General features: G+C 39.8%; 2 protein-coding genes across 3 annotated transcripts; both read right to left on the reverse strand.

Annotated features, from left to right (window-relative positions):
* Positions 1-4,585: 4,585 nt before the first annotated feature.
* On the reverse strand, positions 4,586-16,916 carry LOC117810577 (UDP-glucuronosyltransferase 2A3-like). Its single transcript, XM_034680478.1, has 8 exons — positions 16,760-16,916; positions 16,304-16,435; positions 13,341-13,492; positions 13,127-13,171; positions 12,068-12,177; positions 11,764-11,941; positions 10,990-11,685; positions 4,586-10,686 (listed from the first exon to the last, which is right to left on the reverse strand). Exon 8 carries the CDS (start codon positions 6,176-6,178, stop codon positions 4,586-4,588), a length of 1,593 nt encoding a protein of 530 aa, XP_034536369.1. The 5' UTR covers positions 6,179-10,686; positions 10,990-11,685; positions 11,764-11,941; positions 12,068-12,177; positions 13,127-13,171; positions 13,341-13,492; positions 16,304-16,435; positions 16,760-16,916.
* LOC117810578 (neuronal acetylcholine receptor subunit alpha-5-like) lies at positions 6,722-16,913 on the reverse strand. 2 transcript variants are annotated; one of them, XM_034680479.1, is made up of 8 exons: positions 16,760-16,913; positions 16,304-16,435; positions 13,341-13,492; positions 13,127-13,171; positions 12,068-12,177; positions 11,764-11,941; positions 10,990-11,685; positions 6,722-10,686 (listed from the first exon to the last, which is right to left on the reverse strand). In XM_034680479.1, the coding sequence occupies exon 8, from the start codon at positions 8,324-8,326 to the stop codon at positions 6,734-6,736; it is 1,593 nt and encodes a 530-aa protein (XP_034536370.1). In that variant the 5' UTR covers positions 8,327-10,686; positions 10,990-11,685; positions 11,764-11,941; positions 12,068-12,177; positions 13,127-13,171; positions 13,341-13,492; positions 16,304-16,435; positions 16,760-16,913; the 3' UTR covers positions 6,722-6,733. The 2 variants fall into 2 exon arrangements, with proteins under 2 accessions (XP_034536370.1, XP_034536372.1); XM_034680481.1 differs by having other exon boundaries at positions 10,192-10,686; positions 10,999-11,685.
* Positions 16,917-16,940: the final 24 nt, after the last annotated feature.

Genomic DNA, 16,940 nt, shown 5'->3' on the forward strand with positions numbered 1-16,940 from the left:
GTGTAATATTACAGTATTAACAGACTTATAAAAATAAAATACAACATGGGCAGTCATGGAATTTTCCTCAATTGTATGTTTTTTAGATGCAGAGTTTTCCTCTTAGGACTAAAATAAACCTGAAAAACAAAATAATCTGTCTCTGATGTTTGTGTTCAACAATCCTGCGCTGATTAAAGAGCTTGTTCATACCACAGATTGTATTTTCTTCACAGTGAGAGTCAGAAGGCAGAATCAGACATGTTGGAGGAACAGCAGGAGCAGAGGCAGGCAGAGGACGGGGATCTGGAAACACAGGATGGTATGTTGAAAATAGAATTACAGTAAAGACATACTCTGGGGAGCTCGTAATGAAATTACCTTTGATGACCAGCAAACATAATCTAGCTACTTTCTGCTCTCCTGAATGCTGACCAGGAGAAAGCATTGTATAAAACTCTGGGGATATTCTCTTTTTTATATATTTTAAATTAAAGGCTCATTTTAAAAAATGAAGTATCAATTCATTAAGGCTTTGACAGGTACTTATTGGTTATCATAGTTACTGCAATAACTCCCGAAATGGGATTATTTTGTTATCTGAAAGTCACTTAAATAATTGATCACTATTTTAATTCAGTTTAAAGGTAAAACTAGGTTTGTACCTTAAAATCACACTCTGACAATATTTTGAATCAGCCACTTTTACACCTGTGCTGCATCATGGTGATATCTTGAATTTGCATGCATCCTCTCAGAACTTACAAGCTCTAGACTATGCGTATCATGGTGCAGTGAGGTTCCCACACATTTAAAACTCTCACTCATCACTGTTTGCTTTATGAGCTTCAAATCCACATCAGTCAGGAAATTATAATATTACAGTCCCAGGAAATGTTCTTACAGTCTGTTCCCAAGGTCAGAACTGAACTGGGGGAAAAGGCCTGTAAGTTTGCTGCCCCGGTTTACTTGGAATGAATTAAAAAGAACACTTGAGTCTTGTTGGATGCTTTCAGGGTGTTTATGAATGGCTTGGAGACAGACACATCTGGCTGTAGATCTTTTATTTGTATTTATGTCTGCTCTTGGTTTGTTTGAAACTTTGTTAACTATGCTGCTGCCTGTCTTGGCCAGAACTCTTAAAAATTATTTTAATCTTGATTTTTTCCAGTTTAACTGAAGGTTGAATACAGTAAAAATATATGTATTTTTGTCTTTGTGATTTTCTTATGAAAGTGTTTTTTATATATATAGCTATTCCTATTCCTGTCTTTATGCATTTAAGATAAGATAAAATAAGATAAACTTTATTGTCCGGGGGGGAAATTTGTCGTGGACATAAGTGCAGTGCTGCTCACAAACAATACATTCATTCAACATACCAACATACAATAACATGCGCACTGTTAAGATAAGAAACCATGTCACTGAGGCATATCAATGATACAATAAATAACAATAAGATACCAATGTGGCAGTAAAAAAGCAATATCATATGAACATTAGTGCAGAGTAACTGAACCCTCATACTCATACTCATACAAGAGCGTTATGTTGGTGCAGATTGTTTGTTGAGTAGAGAGATGGAAGTAGGGAGGAAGGAGAGCTTGAAGCGATTACTTTTATATCTGCTCGCTCTGAACCGTCTGCAAGAGGGCAATAATTCATATTCTGAATAAAGAACATGAGAAGAGTCCTTTAAGATTTTTTATGCCTGATTGAGAACAGTATTTTCAAAGATGGTTTGAAGGGACAGGTCATTTTTAATACCAGTCACTTTCATGGCACATTTAAGAAGTTTTTCTATCATCCATTTAACTCTTTTTGTACTTTTTAGGAGAATCTTCCAGCTTTGAAGAGGAAGAAGAGTACGTACAATCCTCATTGACCAAAATGATACAGTTTAAATTGTTGTTGTTTTTTTAAAGAAATGTAGCAATACATTAAATATGGTCTAAAGTGCCTTAGAATAAAACATTTTGATTATAATTATGATTACTTCATTTGCAGATATCAGAATGGCATGGTTGCTGTGGACGACGACAGCTCGAACAATTCAGACATTGAAGGATTGTACAGTGTTGCCGGTAAGAGTTGACCTGCTTGTGTCGAAAGTTGTTTTTTGACTTACAATTAAAGGTCAAATACTAACTTTAATCTTTAACATGTGTGACATGTCTATGAGATGTACAGAATGTGTGCATGCTGACTACTTTTAAAAGTTTAACATACTGTAAAATATTTATTTAGCATCTTAAAACAGTATTCTACAGTAAACAACAACAGAGATGTTGTAAATGTGAAATGCTGAGCAGCATGTCGAATGTAGTATTAGCTTTATTTTATATTTCTTTGCTTACACTGCTAAAAAAAGAGCAACATGGACAGGAAAAGAGAACAAATAAAAACACAACGCTTATCAAGGCTTTCCTAGCTTATGAGTTTCATGCCTTCCGATAACTGATCATAATTGTGGGTTGGTTAGCTCAGTGTATGGTACAGGAAAACCACAGCTATATTTTGCAGACTTTTATAGCAAGCTTTCTGACCCTCAAGAGCTAATTCTGTCGCCTTGGTCATAAACAGTGAAAAAAACAAGAACAAATCTTCAGATGCAAGCAACAGAGAACTTTTCTGAACTGTGAACTTCTCTACCACAGATGAACTTACCACCATCGGTGTACCAGGGCCTCTGTACGCCAAGTCCATCAAAAGGAAAGTACGTCAGCTGTGATGATTGTATTTTTTAATTAAGATATTCTTAGAACACCTGCCTGTGTTACAAGTCTGATTTAGTTAGATATGTGTCACATTTCTGTTGGTGAAGCTATCTTATGTATTGCGTTAAATAGATGATGAAGTGGATGTGGAACATCTGATCACATTGTCACAGTCTACCTGAACAAAGAATGTAGTTGGAGGAGAATCTGCCATCACATGTTACATCATAACACGGGATCTTTCTTTGATTGTGAGAAGTTAAATAATGTTTATTATTTGAATGAAAAGATAGTTGTTTTTTTCCATTTTGAACGACCAGAGCTTTATAAAGAGTTTGAAAGACAATGAATAGAAGAAAATGGACAGAGGGATTGATTTGACTTTGTAATGAACAGTGTGGGAACAGATTCTTTTTCCTATCACATTCATTCAGACACATTTGTTGTTTTCTTTGTTCAATCATGTACAGCATATGTCAGTGGAAAATAAAACACTTTTTTCTCATGGTTCATTACGATGCAGAATGGTTTCATTAAACTGCAATTACTTTTCTCAAGGTTAAACAATTATTCTAAACATGGCATTCTTCATTCAAAAAAGATTATTAAAACTGAAATAAATGGCTTTTCAAACTAAGATTATTCTAGAAAGAAAGAAAGAAATTTCCATACAAATCATACTACTACTCTATCACAAAATTGGTTCTGGGCCTCGTAAAAAGACTCTCTTGATAAATGTGCTGCATGATAATAATTAACAGGGGATTGAATGAAACTGAACCCCCTATAAGGCCCCTCAACAGGTTAGATATTAAGAGGGGAAACACTCAGGTAGACTGAAAGTTGAAAAAAAGGACCCTATTTGTGTTTTGGTCTTTTATTCTGAAAGCTAACTCCACTCAATTAGTAAGAGAATAGAAAAGAACATTTAACTCTCCGAAGTATTTAATGTATTGCACTTAACTTCATGCATCTTCAGAGTCAGTAATCAACAATCTACAGTAACGTCATATATACTTGTACATACTCGTGTACCCTTATGAAAGCTCAACCAAAGAGGTCAAAGACCTGATCTGATAAGAAAAGCACTCCATCAGAAGCACTTATTCCTCAGCTGATGAGCTGCCAATCTCAAGAGAATGCATGCAGCTCCACCTCTCCTTCTTTACTGCTGCAACTCTTGTGAGAAAAGCAGTGATGGTACTGACAGAAAGAATGAAGTAACTGCTCATTAGACACAGGGGAAAGCTGTGAGCACGTCTGTGAATAACTTGTAAACAAAGAGGCTTAACTCTGAAGTAATTAACAGTTTTGCTTGTATGAGCTGGGATTTTGCATACCTTTTTCACACAAGTTTTTCTTTTTGGGATTTTTCAGTCTGAACATGTGAGATCATGTTACATAATGAGTGAGGGCAGATTTAGCAGCCTGCGCTGAAAACACTCTTATCATCATAGGTGAACTCTGAATAAACATTTCTGCCTGGCTTAGCCCGCTAAAACTGAATCTGGATTGTGTAACAGCATTTCCTCTGATCTGTGCAACAAGCTGCCTAATTGTCAGTGTAACAATAATTTGGAAACAGCAGCACCAAATCAAACATTTTCTTGCATACCTGTTGCTTTCAGAAGTCTTACATATGCAATCTAAACATGTTTCCCCTGCTGCACCTATAGCCAGTGGTGATACATGTAGAAACCTTCATTATTGGTATAGGTTTGCAATGAAATAGGATTCTTAACATCATGGTGTAAATTAAGAAAAGACTAGGACACAGCTTTGGTGCATAAATTAGCAGTCAAATGTGTAATATAAGCCTTGATTTATCTCTCCTCATGTATTTTGTTTTAACAAATTTAACACACAAATTAATATTCCTTTAAAGTTTACTCGTGTTTGACTTTATTTTTTCTCACTGTAATGCATAAACACTTAATCAACATGAAAGCAGTGAGTAGTACAAGAAGCAAAGCTCCAGCCAGGAACAACACAATGTCAACTGAGTGGTAGGAGTACCAGGGCATCTTGTAGGACTCCGTTCTCAGGTGAGCTGCACCTTTGTGTCTTATGACAAACTCTATCCAGAAGAGGGCGCTGTCCAGGGGCTTCATGGGAGTATCTCTGTGCAGCCTGGAGAGTCTCTGCATGTTGGTCCTGTAAGACGGTTCATTCAGGACTGTCTGTATGGCGTTCAGGAAGATGTTATCTTTGTCCACTGTAGCCAAAGTCAGAATCTGGGCAGCTCCTCTCTCTTCTAGACGAAGCAGGTTGTCGTATTGGTCAAAAAACACAGGTAGACCCACAACTGGGACTCCGTGATAAATAGCTTCTTGAACTCCGTTTGTTCCTCCATGAGCCACGAAAAGTTTAATCTTGGGATGTCCCAACAGATCATTCTGTGGCATCCAGTCCACCAGCAATGTGTTGTTGCCCAGAGTTGCTGGTTTGCTGCCTTTGTGTCTCCAGATGACTTTCTGAGGTAATTTTGCAAAAGCTGCGGCGATCTCATTTGTAATGTCGGCAGGAAGTTCACTCACAAATGTCCCAAGAGACATAATGATGACTCCATGCTCCCCAGAACTCTGCACAAACACCTCCAGGTCTTCAGGGAGTGGATTTGCAGGTTTACATTGGAATCCTCCAATATAAATAACATTTGGCATAGTGGGACGAGGAAATTCAAACACAAAGTCTGCTCTCATTAGCCAAATATCTGCTCCCTGTAATAATTCTCTATATCTTACCTCTGAGCCAAAGACCTCATCACACACAGCCTGATACTGATGGTTGATAAAGACTCCATCCTGAAACTGCCAAATTAAATAGAAAAGGAGGTTTTTAAATCTTTGAGTGAAAGTCATTTTGTCCGACAGGCCTGATCCGGTCATTGGGATGTAAGATAAAGGAGAAGGTACAATGGCCATATGTCCCTCTCCACTTGTTATCCAGCGCACATTATAAACCAGAGGAAGTTTCAGAGCATGAGCTAGCAAGACACCTGCCCCCCAAGCTGGATCAGTGAACACAAAGTCATACTGGCGCTCTTTTAACATATCCATAAAGTCTTTATCTTTTAACATGCTGCGAGCCATTGTGCTAATTATCCTATGTATGTTAAACATGGCATCAAACATCTCAACCTGCAAACTAGCAAAGCTGAGAAATGAGCTCTCTCCCCTCTCGATTTCAATGATCTTCTTGAGGATCGGGTTGACAAAGTCAAGGTTGAAGGCTTCGACGACAGGAACTGTGATCGTCTTGTAGTGCGGGAAACCGTCCAGGATGTACCAGCTTTGATTGGTTCGGATCACGTCCACAGAGTGTCCGTCAGAGTGCAGCGCCTTGATCATGATGTCCATGTTCACCCAGTGGCTTCCTTCTAGGGGAACTATCAAAATCTTGCCTCCTTGACATATCCTCCACGACAGAAACACAATACACAGGAGAAGAAGTGTTGCATTTCTGTTCTGGGACATCATTAGCCTGGAAGAGAGGAAAACAACCTAAATCACCTTGGATGAGGAACAGGCCTACTTTTTAAATTCCATAAAACTTGTCAAATCCGACGTACCTGATTTACACGAGGTTGCTCCAGACTGCATGCGCACAGATTTTTGAGTGGACCACCAAAGGTACCTCTGAATACATATAGCTTCAAATTCCAGGAAAAGCTTATGTAACTGGACTTTGGATTAGCCGTTCTTTGATGTATTTCCCCAGGAATGTACCTCACTGTGTGGCTTTTGTTGAAGCTTTTTAGTAACCCCTTGACACCAGATTTATTTTACAGGTAGCACTATGCTTCTGTGTTTAAAAAAATAATACATTTCATTCTTAAAATCTGAATGATTCTCAGTAGGATTTTTGAAACTATTCTAGCTATTATTCATAACTCTTTAAGAAATTGAGCCTCTGATCCTCTGGGAACAAGACAGAATTATCTTAATAATATTCTATTCCCAACAGACAGCAGAGCCCTCCTCATGTATTTTGTTTTAACAAATTTAACACACAAATTAATATTCCTTTAAAGTTTACTCACCTTTGACTTTATTTTTTCTCACTGTAATGCATAAACACTTAATCAACATGAAAGCCGTGAGTAGTACAAGAAGCAAAGCTCCAGCCAGGAACAACACAATGTCAACTGAGTGGTAGGAGTACCAGGGCATCTTGTAGGACTCCGTTCTCAGGTGAGCTGCACCTTTGTGTCTTATGACAAACTCTATCCAGAAGAGGGCGCTGTCCAGGGGCTTCATGGGAGTATCTCTGTGCAGCCTGGAGAGTCTCTGCATGTTGGTCCTGTAAGACGGTTCATTCAGGACTGTCTGTATGGCGTTCAGGAAGATGTTATCTTTGTCCACTGTAGCCAAAGTCAGAATCTGGGCAGCTCCTCTCTCTTCTAGACGAAGCAGGTTGTCGTATTGGTCAAAAAACACAGGTAGACCCACAACTGGGACTCCGTGATAAATAGCTTCTTGAACTCCATTTGTTCCTCCATGAGCCACGAAAAGTTTAATCTTGGGATGTCCCAACAGATCATTCTGTGGCATCCAGTCCACCAGCAATGTGTTGTTGCCCAGAGTTGCTGGTTTGCTGCCTTTGTGTCTCCAGATGACTTTCTGAGGTAATTTTGCAAAAGCTGCGGCAATCTCATTTGTAATGTCGGCAGGAAGTTCACTCACAAATGTCCCAAGAGACATAATGATGACTCCATGCTCCCCAGAACTCTGCACAAACTCCTCCAGGTCTTCAGGGAGTGGTTTTGCAGGTTTACATTGGAATCCTCCAATATAAATAACATTTGGCATAGTGGGACGAGGAAATTCAAACACAAAGTCTGCTCTCATTAGCCAAATATCTGCTCCCTGTAATAATTCTCTATATCTTACCTCTGAGCCAAAGACCTCATCACACACAGCCTGATACTGATGGTTGATAAAGACTCCATCCTGAAACTGCCAAATTAAATAGAAAAGGAGGTTTTTAAATCTTTGAGTGAAAGTCATTTTGTCCGACAGGCCTGATCCGGTCATTGGGATGTAAGATAAAGGAGAAGGTACAATGGCCATATGTCCCTCTCCACTTGTTATCCAGCGCACATTATAAACCAGAGGAAGTTTCAGAGCATGAGCTAGCAAGACACCTGCCCCCCAAGCTGGATCAGTGAACACAAAGTCATACTGGCGCTCTTTTAACATATCCATAAAGTCTTTATCTTTTAACATGCTGCGAGCCATTGTGCTAATTATCCTATGCATGTTAAACATGGCATCAAACATCTCAACCTGCAAACTAGCAAAGCTGAGAAATGAGCTCTCTCCCCTCTCGATTTCAATGATCTTCTTGAGGATTGGGTTGATGAAGTCATGGTTGAAGGCTTCGACGACAGGAACTGTGATCGTCTTGTAGTGCGGGAAACCGTCCAGGATGTACCAGCTTTGATTGGTTCGGATCACGTCCACAGAGTGTCCGTCAGAGTGCAGCGCCTTGATCATGATGTCCATGTTCACCCAGTGGCTTCCTTCTAGGGGAACTATCAAAATCTTGCCTCCTTGACATATCCTCCACGACAGAAACACAATACACAGGAGAAGAAGTGTTGCATTTCTGTTCTGGGACATCATTAGCCTGGAAGAGAGGAAAACAACCTAAATCACCTTGGATGAGGAACAGGCCTACTTTTTAAATTCCATAAAACTTGTCAAATCCGACGTACCTGATTTACACGAGGTTGCTCCAGACTGCATGCGCACAGATTTTTGAGTGGACCACCAAAGGTACCTCTGAATACATATAGCTTCAAATTCCAGGAAAGCTTACGTAACTGGACTTTGGATTAGCCGTCTTTGATATTTTTCCCCTGGCATGTACCTCACTGTGTGGCTTTGATGAAGCTTTTTAGTAACCCCTTGACACCAGATTTTTTTACAGGTAGCACTATGCTTCTGTGTTTAAAAAAATAATACATTTCATTCTTAAAATCTGAATAATTCTCAGTAGGATTTTTGAAACTATTCTAGCAAACTCTAAGAAATTGAGCCTCTGATCCTCTGGGAACGAGACAAGATGGTCTAAATAATATTTTATTCCCAACAGACAGCAGAGCAGTTACTCTGAACTGTCTACCTTATGTAATTTCCTTGATGAAAGTCAATGTCAGGTGGGTTTATATTGAATTTTCTCATGTTTTCCATCCTGCCTTGGTATTGACTTATAGAGCAAAGAAAAGATCCCATCAACTTATTCCCACAATGTGCAATTCAAGGCTTAAACAGATGGATCATCAAAGAACCCATGCTCGAATAGATTCATCAGATGTATACTGTGTGGCTTAATTTTATCTCAGCCTTTCTTGCACCAAAATGTATTATTAGGCAACACCCCTTTATTTTCAGCTCTTATAAAAAGGTTGAGTTGACTGCTAAGAGGTCATTTAGAAAGTCTTTGGTGGAATAATGCCCACAAACCCTCCCTTTCTCATCTCCTTTTCAATTCTTAATTCCATCTATCTTAATAGCTCAATAAAACAAAAAAAACATGTGTCCCATTCTGTACTTGTAATGACTTTTAATTAACATTCTCTACATTTAATGTAGCAGCAACTCACACAAGTATGTTGCAGATATAACCACCTCATCGTCTTCATGCCTTTGTTGCTTCTTATTTTTATTTTTAGCTGTAGTGTCATGACACAGCCATGCGGTGGCAGTGCAGGCTCAACAAAGGCTGAAAGCTTCTTCCTGGTCCTTCAACATGATGATATTGAAAAGAACCAAAGATCATTTGTTACATGTCTTTAAATGATATCATCTGAGGTATCTGCATGCAACATCAATCAAACAACAAGAACTCTTATCATTGTCACATGATGCAAGGTCTTGTTACTAAGCTACAGTAGGCTAAAAAACATCCAAGAGCCACATTATCTTTGCACTGATCTCCTACAAAGGATAGAATTACAGTCATCAGAAAGAATGTGTCCTCAGGCTGAAAGGAAGCCGTGCCTGAGAAATTCAAGTCTTGGCAAGAAAGTCCGCCGCCTTCATCCCACGGACAGTCAAGTGGAATAAATAGACTATTAATCCATTTGGGTCTCTAAGAGGGAGTGCTTGACCTGCTACACTCTGAATAATCATCTGAATATTCTACCGATTGTTTTTCCGGATGTGTACAGAGGTTCACAGAAATCAGAGCTACAGATAGAGAATACAGTATATAGGTTTGGAAATGTGTGGCTCTGTGCTCTCTCTTGTTCATGCCCTTTTATCACATTTACGATGTTTACCTTTAAAAATACTATGAGGGAAATTAAATATGTTCATGATTAGGTTGCTTAGTTCAGGGTGTGTAAGGGTGACTTCTAAGATTAGATGTCCAACCTTCTTATTTATTAGAAGTATGTTCCACTAATAAAGTGGTCAGCTTATCAAACAGATGGCAATATAAAGTGCAAATAGGCCAACATAAATCAGTAAATCAAATGAGAGTAAATGGTTTTGTTTGTATTTGTTGATCTCAGTGATAAGCCGAGTTAGAGACAGAATCGTACTGAAATGAACTGATTTCAACAACTTTTTTTTTATCACTTTCCTAACAAGTACAGATCCCTAAATCCCTCTCAAACTCTAAACATGTTTCTGTGAGATAACCTCAGCAAACAGCAGCTGGATCTCTGGCAAAGCTGCAGCTCACAGAATGACTGCGGATAAACAGAGTAGTGAGCTCTAATCTCAGTATCTCAGTCTTTCAATCCCAAATATGACCCATAACAAACTGTCCAATGTGCTTTGCCTCCATTTGTTCACTGTTTGTTTGACTGTGTTTATTAGAGCATGCTTCCAGCGTGGTTCGGGACGATGATGTTGGCCCATTTGTAAATGACTGGAATGAAGAGGAGCGCTGTGCCCAGAATGGACACCAAGAGGAAGGCCCAGAGAAACATTCGATCCAGGACCTGGGCTACAAACTTCCAGTCTTGAACTACCTGAAACAAAAAAGGAAGAAAAAGTCATTCTCTACATTCTCAGGTGTAATAAAAATGTATACAGACATATTTGTACAACCTCTGTGGCAAATGGCTACAATACTCTAGTGAGTTTCTTTTTATAATCTTTCTTAAAAGCTTGTTTTGTTTTCATATGATTGCTATTGTTGCTGTTTGGCCTTGCCCAGTGCACTGAGGCATTATAATCCCTAAAGCAAGCCATGCACCAGCTACTTGCTAAGCTAAACTTAGCAGCAGCAGCAGCTATATGAGAAACACACACCCACAATCCCATGTACTCACCTCTCTGACCTCGTTTTCTTTGACCACATGCATGGTTATGTAGCGGATAGAATCTAGAGCTGCCTCTAGACTGTGTCTGGTGTAGAGAAGTGGTGTCAGCTCAGGTGCGGGGTCCTTCATCAAACCCAGCCCCACTGCTCTTCTGGCTCTGGCTGTTCCAGCTGTGGCATAACGATCTGCATGGCTGCGCATGCAGAGCAGTTTAGGCAGCCGGTGCAGGAAAATTCTCCTCACCCAGGGTGCCATGCCATGGTGTGTAGAAGAAGAGCGATGGTGGATGTTGATGGCAAAGACAGTGATGATGATGGAGAGCGTGACAAAGATCATAGTGAAGACCAAGTACTCCCCGATGAGAGGGATAGCCTTGGAAGAGGAGGGGATGATTTCCTCGATGACCAGAAGGAAAACTGTGAGCGACACCAGGACTGAGGTGCAGAGAGAGATCTTCTCTCCGCCATTTGAGGGCAGATAGAAAACAAGGATGGTGAGGAAAGACAGGCCAATGCAGGGGATGATAAGAAAGAGGGTGTAGAAAAGAGGGAGCCTGCGAATGATGAAAAAGTAGGTGATGGTGGGATAGGAAGAACTGCTGTCTGTCCTGACACCTCGGCTGCCTGTTGCTTTCACTATCTCCCATTCACCGTTGTCAAAATAGTCCTGCTTGTCCACATGAAAGTCCTCCAAGGTGATGTCCACCTGTTAAACACAGGGATAACCTCATGCCAATCACTGGTCATGATTTACTCTAGTAAACCACTTGAGAAATGGACTCACCTGGGAGCCATCATATGTCCAGGATCCAAACTTCATAGAACAGTTCTGAAGATCAAAAGGGAAGAAGGTGACATCAATGGTGCAGGCCGACTTGTAGTTAGCTGGTGGTGTCCATGATATGGTCCCATCATACTTAACAACAGCCTTGGTGACTGTACCTTCAAAACGCCCATCTGAACTGTTGAAAGGAAAGACATTAATACATCTAAGATATGAGACAGTACCCACAACACAGATGCTTATTTAATTGTGAGCTATTGTTAGAACCAGGTTGTTTCCTTCCATATATATAGATGACACATACTTATCATAAAGTACAACGTCAGGGAGCCAGATCCTGTCAGAGGGGACTCGTATTATTGTTATCCCCAAATAGTCATTAGGGTTCCATCTCAGTTTCATGTCAACCCACTCCTGCATTGGAGAGAAAACAGAAAGTAAGAATCACAGATTGAAGACATGGAGGCTTTGAAGAAAAGGTTTGACATTTTGAGAAATATGCTACTCTGCTGTCTTGCCATGCTTGACGAAAATGTTTAGAACACCCACGTCTTTGTGCTTAGGAGCTAAAACCAGCAGCCTGAATATAATGGAAAAAAGAAGCTTTGCTTGTTGCTACTATGTGTGTATGTATACTTTATCATCACTTTACAGTAAAAACAGAATCACTCTTCCAATCTAACTTTCATCAAGAAAGCAATGAAACCTATTTTGCATGTCAAACATTCTTTCACTTGATTGGTAGATTTTATACACTATAGCATTTATCAAGCTTAGGGCAGCTGAAAGCCAAATAGCAAAGGTTTCTGTGATTGGCGTACTAACTAGCCGATCTGAATTAAATAAGTATGGACTTACTAAACATGATAAGTGCCTCGTTATATATAATCATATGAAGTCTAAGCCATGCTATCCACTTCACAAATGACAATGACAGATAGACATGCCTGGGGTCAGTACAGTACAGTTCTATCCATCACTGTGAAAGGAAGCTGCTGACCTGCATGGCAGAGCCTGGTCTGCGGGGATAATTCATAAAATGCATGACAGATATGACACCCATAGCCATGAATAATAAGGGTGACAGGAGAAGGAGCGGGGGAGGGCAGGGCTTTTGATGAGAGGTGCGTGGGCAGCGAGCACTGGAAGGGCTCATCGAGATAAGGGGAGTCAGTGAAATGCCACCTGACCAGAATAAAAGAGGGTGTGGAGAGGCTGACCGGCTCTCTCTAAGTGCTATATAAACAAGAGGCTGTAGGAGAACATTTCACAGCAAGAGCCATACCCTAACAAATGTAACTGTATATTAACTGACAATGTTAAATGCAATACTGGATCTAGTATTTAGGCCAGCTGGACTTGCCTGTTTCATCCACACATTGGTTGTCATTCGCTGATTTTTCTCATCCTAGAAACAAAAAAAAAGCAGCTCAATTTCAAATAAGTAGCTGAGTGGAAGTGTTTCAATAAAGCACCAGTTTGAACAGCACTCTGTCCTTCAACCCCGTTTTGTTTTACATGAACTCAGTGCAGTCTTTGACACACAGTCATAAACAGTATCAATAATCTGTGCTCACCACATCAACCAGCTGGGAGATGGCAAGTCCAAACTTCACACGTATAGTCTGGTTTAAATATTCTACCGGACGAACCCATTTCTGGTAGTTTCCAAAGAGGTATTTGAACAGCTTATCCTCTGCTTTCGCATAGGAGGAGAGTTTTGGAACCCCTAGAAGGTGTAAGAAAGAAAATGTTTAGTTTTACATGAAATTTTAGATCATTCAGAGAATATGAAAGCACCTTTGACTTGTTCACTAGTCCCATAAAGATCCTGCTTTTGATAAAAGTTAGAATACCAGCATTGCTCTCAAACAGCATTTCATTAAACTCCCTGACCTTTCAAGAGTGTATATTCAAGTGTTTCTGGATGCAGCCTTCGTGTTAGCAATCTAGTTTGAATTCAGACTGCAATGACATTTAACATAGTTAGTAATCAGTGATACTTCAAATGAATGAAAGCCTGAACATAACTATCAGAATGAGTAGATTCAACTATTGAATTAGTGATTAGAAGGCACTCAATGTGACAGTGCTTCCTGTAGTTTGCTTATCATAAGGTTTTTTACTTCATTTGCTTGCCTTTGTGTCCAGGAGAAACTCAAGGGATTTCCAATCTCGGTTTGTGCCACTGATTATAATTCCACATTAAAGCGACATAAACAAAATACACATTAATGTTTTCAGAGGGGTTATATACCACCGAAACAATTTCCACTTTGATCAGAGAAAGCAGTGCAGTTTTTGTTGATTCTCTTCTTGCCTGCTGCATTTCTTCATTCGCCACAGTAAGAAAGCAATTGCCTATTTACCTGTTTTACTAGGTGACTCATATGCGTGGTGATTATAAATAATGCAGGCACTCTGATTTCTGAGGGCATCTTTAAAAGAATCACTGCTATTACCAATGAAATCAGTGCAATTTGTAGGTTCATTTGGGATTGATGAAGTGTTTGTGTCCACAAGGTCAAGGCTACAGGTCAGAAGTTTGGACTTACATTAAATAATGTACACTCGCCGTTTGATGTGTATTCGCAAATGCTCCTTGAACTGAACTGTTGTCCAAAGCGATGTACATTTGAGAGTAAGTACGATCTAAATACAGGAAACAGCATGACATAGTGCCACAGGTGTCTGACACATGTGCTAATATGTAGTGCTGCACCAATGAGGCAATGCAAAGGGTGTTTTTCTTTTTGTACATCACAAGAATTGTACACCATTTTAGCTGCAGTCAAGCTAGTGTATTGTTTTGCTGAAGCAGGGCTCCTCCACACTGCAGAACACATCGATTACATTGTGAACTACACACAATTTCTTTCATCTTGCTCCTTAAATCATTCACAAAGCGGTAATATACTCAATTTATGGACCCAGACCGCGGCTGGAAATCTACCACAAGACTGAGCACAAATGTACGGTGTCACCATTTCAGTGCGTGCAGATCAATAAAGACTAGGCTGTAACACCCTGAATCAATGGCTGCTTGATATGAAAATTCATCATTTCTGCAGCGTCTCCCACACTATCACCATCATCTTTCTCCAATAAACAGCCCGCTGCAGACTCTGCTGGATACTACTTAAAGCTGTATGATGAACTGAATGTGTAAAATCATTAATATACAAACACACAAATCAATTGAGTGTGCTGTGAGGTCACAGTTGGGTTCATTTTCATCCCATGCTGATTAATATTTAACATTAAATGATTTCTGAATTTTGACAGGGAGCTGAGTCAGTGCTGCGTCTGCTAGGTGCTGGAGAAGACATGAATAAAGTTCATAAACACTAAGTATAAACTGAATATATAATGAATGTATGAGTCTCTACAACATGGACAGCTTCAATTACCTTGACACCAAGTTAGAGGAGACTGTGACAGGCAGCAAAATATGCAAAGCATTAGTAACAGACTGAAAAATCAATACAATGTATGGAGGAAGGTATTTAATTATACTATTAATACAAATATGAACAGACACTGTCATGTCAACTCTTCCCTATGGTCCTGCTATCTATTATACGTTTAAAGGATGATTTACGAACTCAGTTCATCACCTGACCCTGTCATCCGTCCATCCAGCTGGGATGTGATCACCTCAGTATGAAGGACAGCTACTGTATATTTTGTACATAGTCTAACTTGTTGTTATGACTGCTGTGGTGGCTGTTTTGGCTACCTTTTCTCTAATACCTGCATGCTTAATGCGAAGTTTCAGTACAATTAGAGTCGTCTAAAAGACAATTATCTAGCTTGTAGATGTTGGCCAAGTTGACATTGAGGTTGTCAATTCAACAAGGAAAGTCAGATTACACTGAAAGCTCAGAAACATCTGGTTTTATAATAAGGTGCCTTGTAACCAAACAAACACTGACATTCAACAAAAGCCCCCAAAAAGGCAATAAAATGAAACAATGCGGTAAATATGTTGTTAATGTCTTTTTAACACTGTCACTGCAGCATTGTTAATTGTTTTCACCTGTAATTGATCTAGCATTTTGTTGCTAGGTAACTTTAAATGAGTCACATAATTAGGTTCAGTTGTTGCACTAATGGATTTGGGAAAAGAGTGTATATGTTTAGAGTAAAAGAGTAAGTGTTTTTAACATATATATTAATTGTAGATAGGGTATTGCTTTCCCATTTACTGGTATGATTACTTACTACTTATATAATGCACTGATCCCAGTAACAAGGATTCCATGCAGCTGAAATCATTAACCGCAGAGAAATGATAATCAGGCAACCTGACAAACTGAAATAATATGATATTGAAAGGTAAAGGGACTCAATGACACATTTGGCTCTGAATTTTTCATGCTTCGTTCCTCCCTCTCTGACCATCTGCCAATATTTTTTCCCCTCCTCAGTTTCAGTATATCCACTTGAGTCCAGCCTATCTTCATCTATACCATCTGTCACACTTAGGCTATCACCATAATTTGATGGGGCATTTATTTCCAGCATGTTGGCAACTTACGCAGAGAGTGGCACAGGTGGCAACAGCACAGCAACGGCAGCAGCAACAGCAGCGCGAGAGAGGTGGCTGCCCCTCCTGCTCTCAGCATTGTATCAGAGGTGGCACGCAGATGGTCCCTCTGGCATCATAGAGCTAGAAGTAAATAAATAAATAAGTACACAAATAGATAGATAAATAAATAAAACTGGCTATTGTACACATCAAGCAAAGTGTGACTTGGGTTGAGGGTTCAAATCTAAAGGTAACCTGTACAATGTACCTCTGGTAGATCTACAAGCAATCACAGTTATAGATCTCATTGAATTGGCAATGGAAACCTATGAAAGACAAGATGATGCACAGAAAATACTAATCTACCTCTGACAGACAGCATCCTACACAAGCCAAAAATGCACTCTACCCTCACCTTGCTACCTGACCCTCTCTAAGGTAACACAGTAAATGCTGCACACATACCTGCTCTGGGTCTCTCCCATTAACACACAATCCAGAGTGCTGGTGGTCTAGGTACTGACGATTGCGCCGGCACTGCTCTAGCTCTCCTCCATTCCACGCAGGTTCCTTCTCTTGCCTCATACAGATGCTGCCTCACTTCCTGCTGCCTCCAATTGTACAAAGACAACGCGTCCTCCCTCAT

This window comes from Notolabrus celidotus, chromosome 3 (genome assembly GCF_009762535.1).
Source record: "Notolabrus celidotus isolate fNotCel1 chromosome 3, fNotCel1.pri, whole genome shotgun sequence".
Classification (NCBI taxonomy): Eukaryota; Metazoa; Chordata; class Actinopteri; order Labriformes; family Labridae; genus Notolabrus; species Notolabrus celidotus.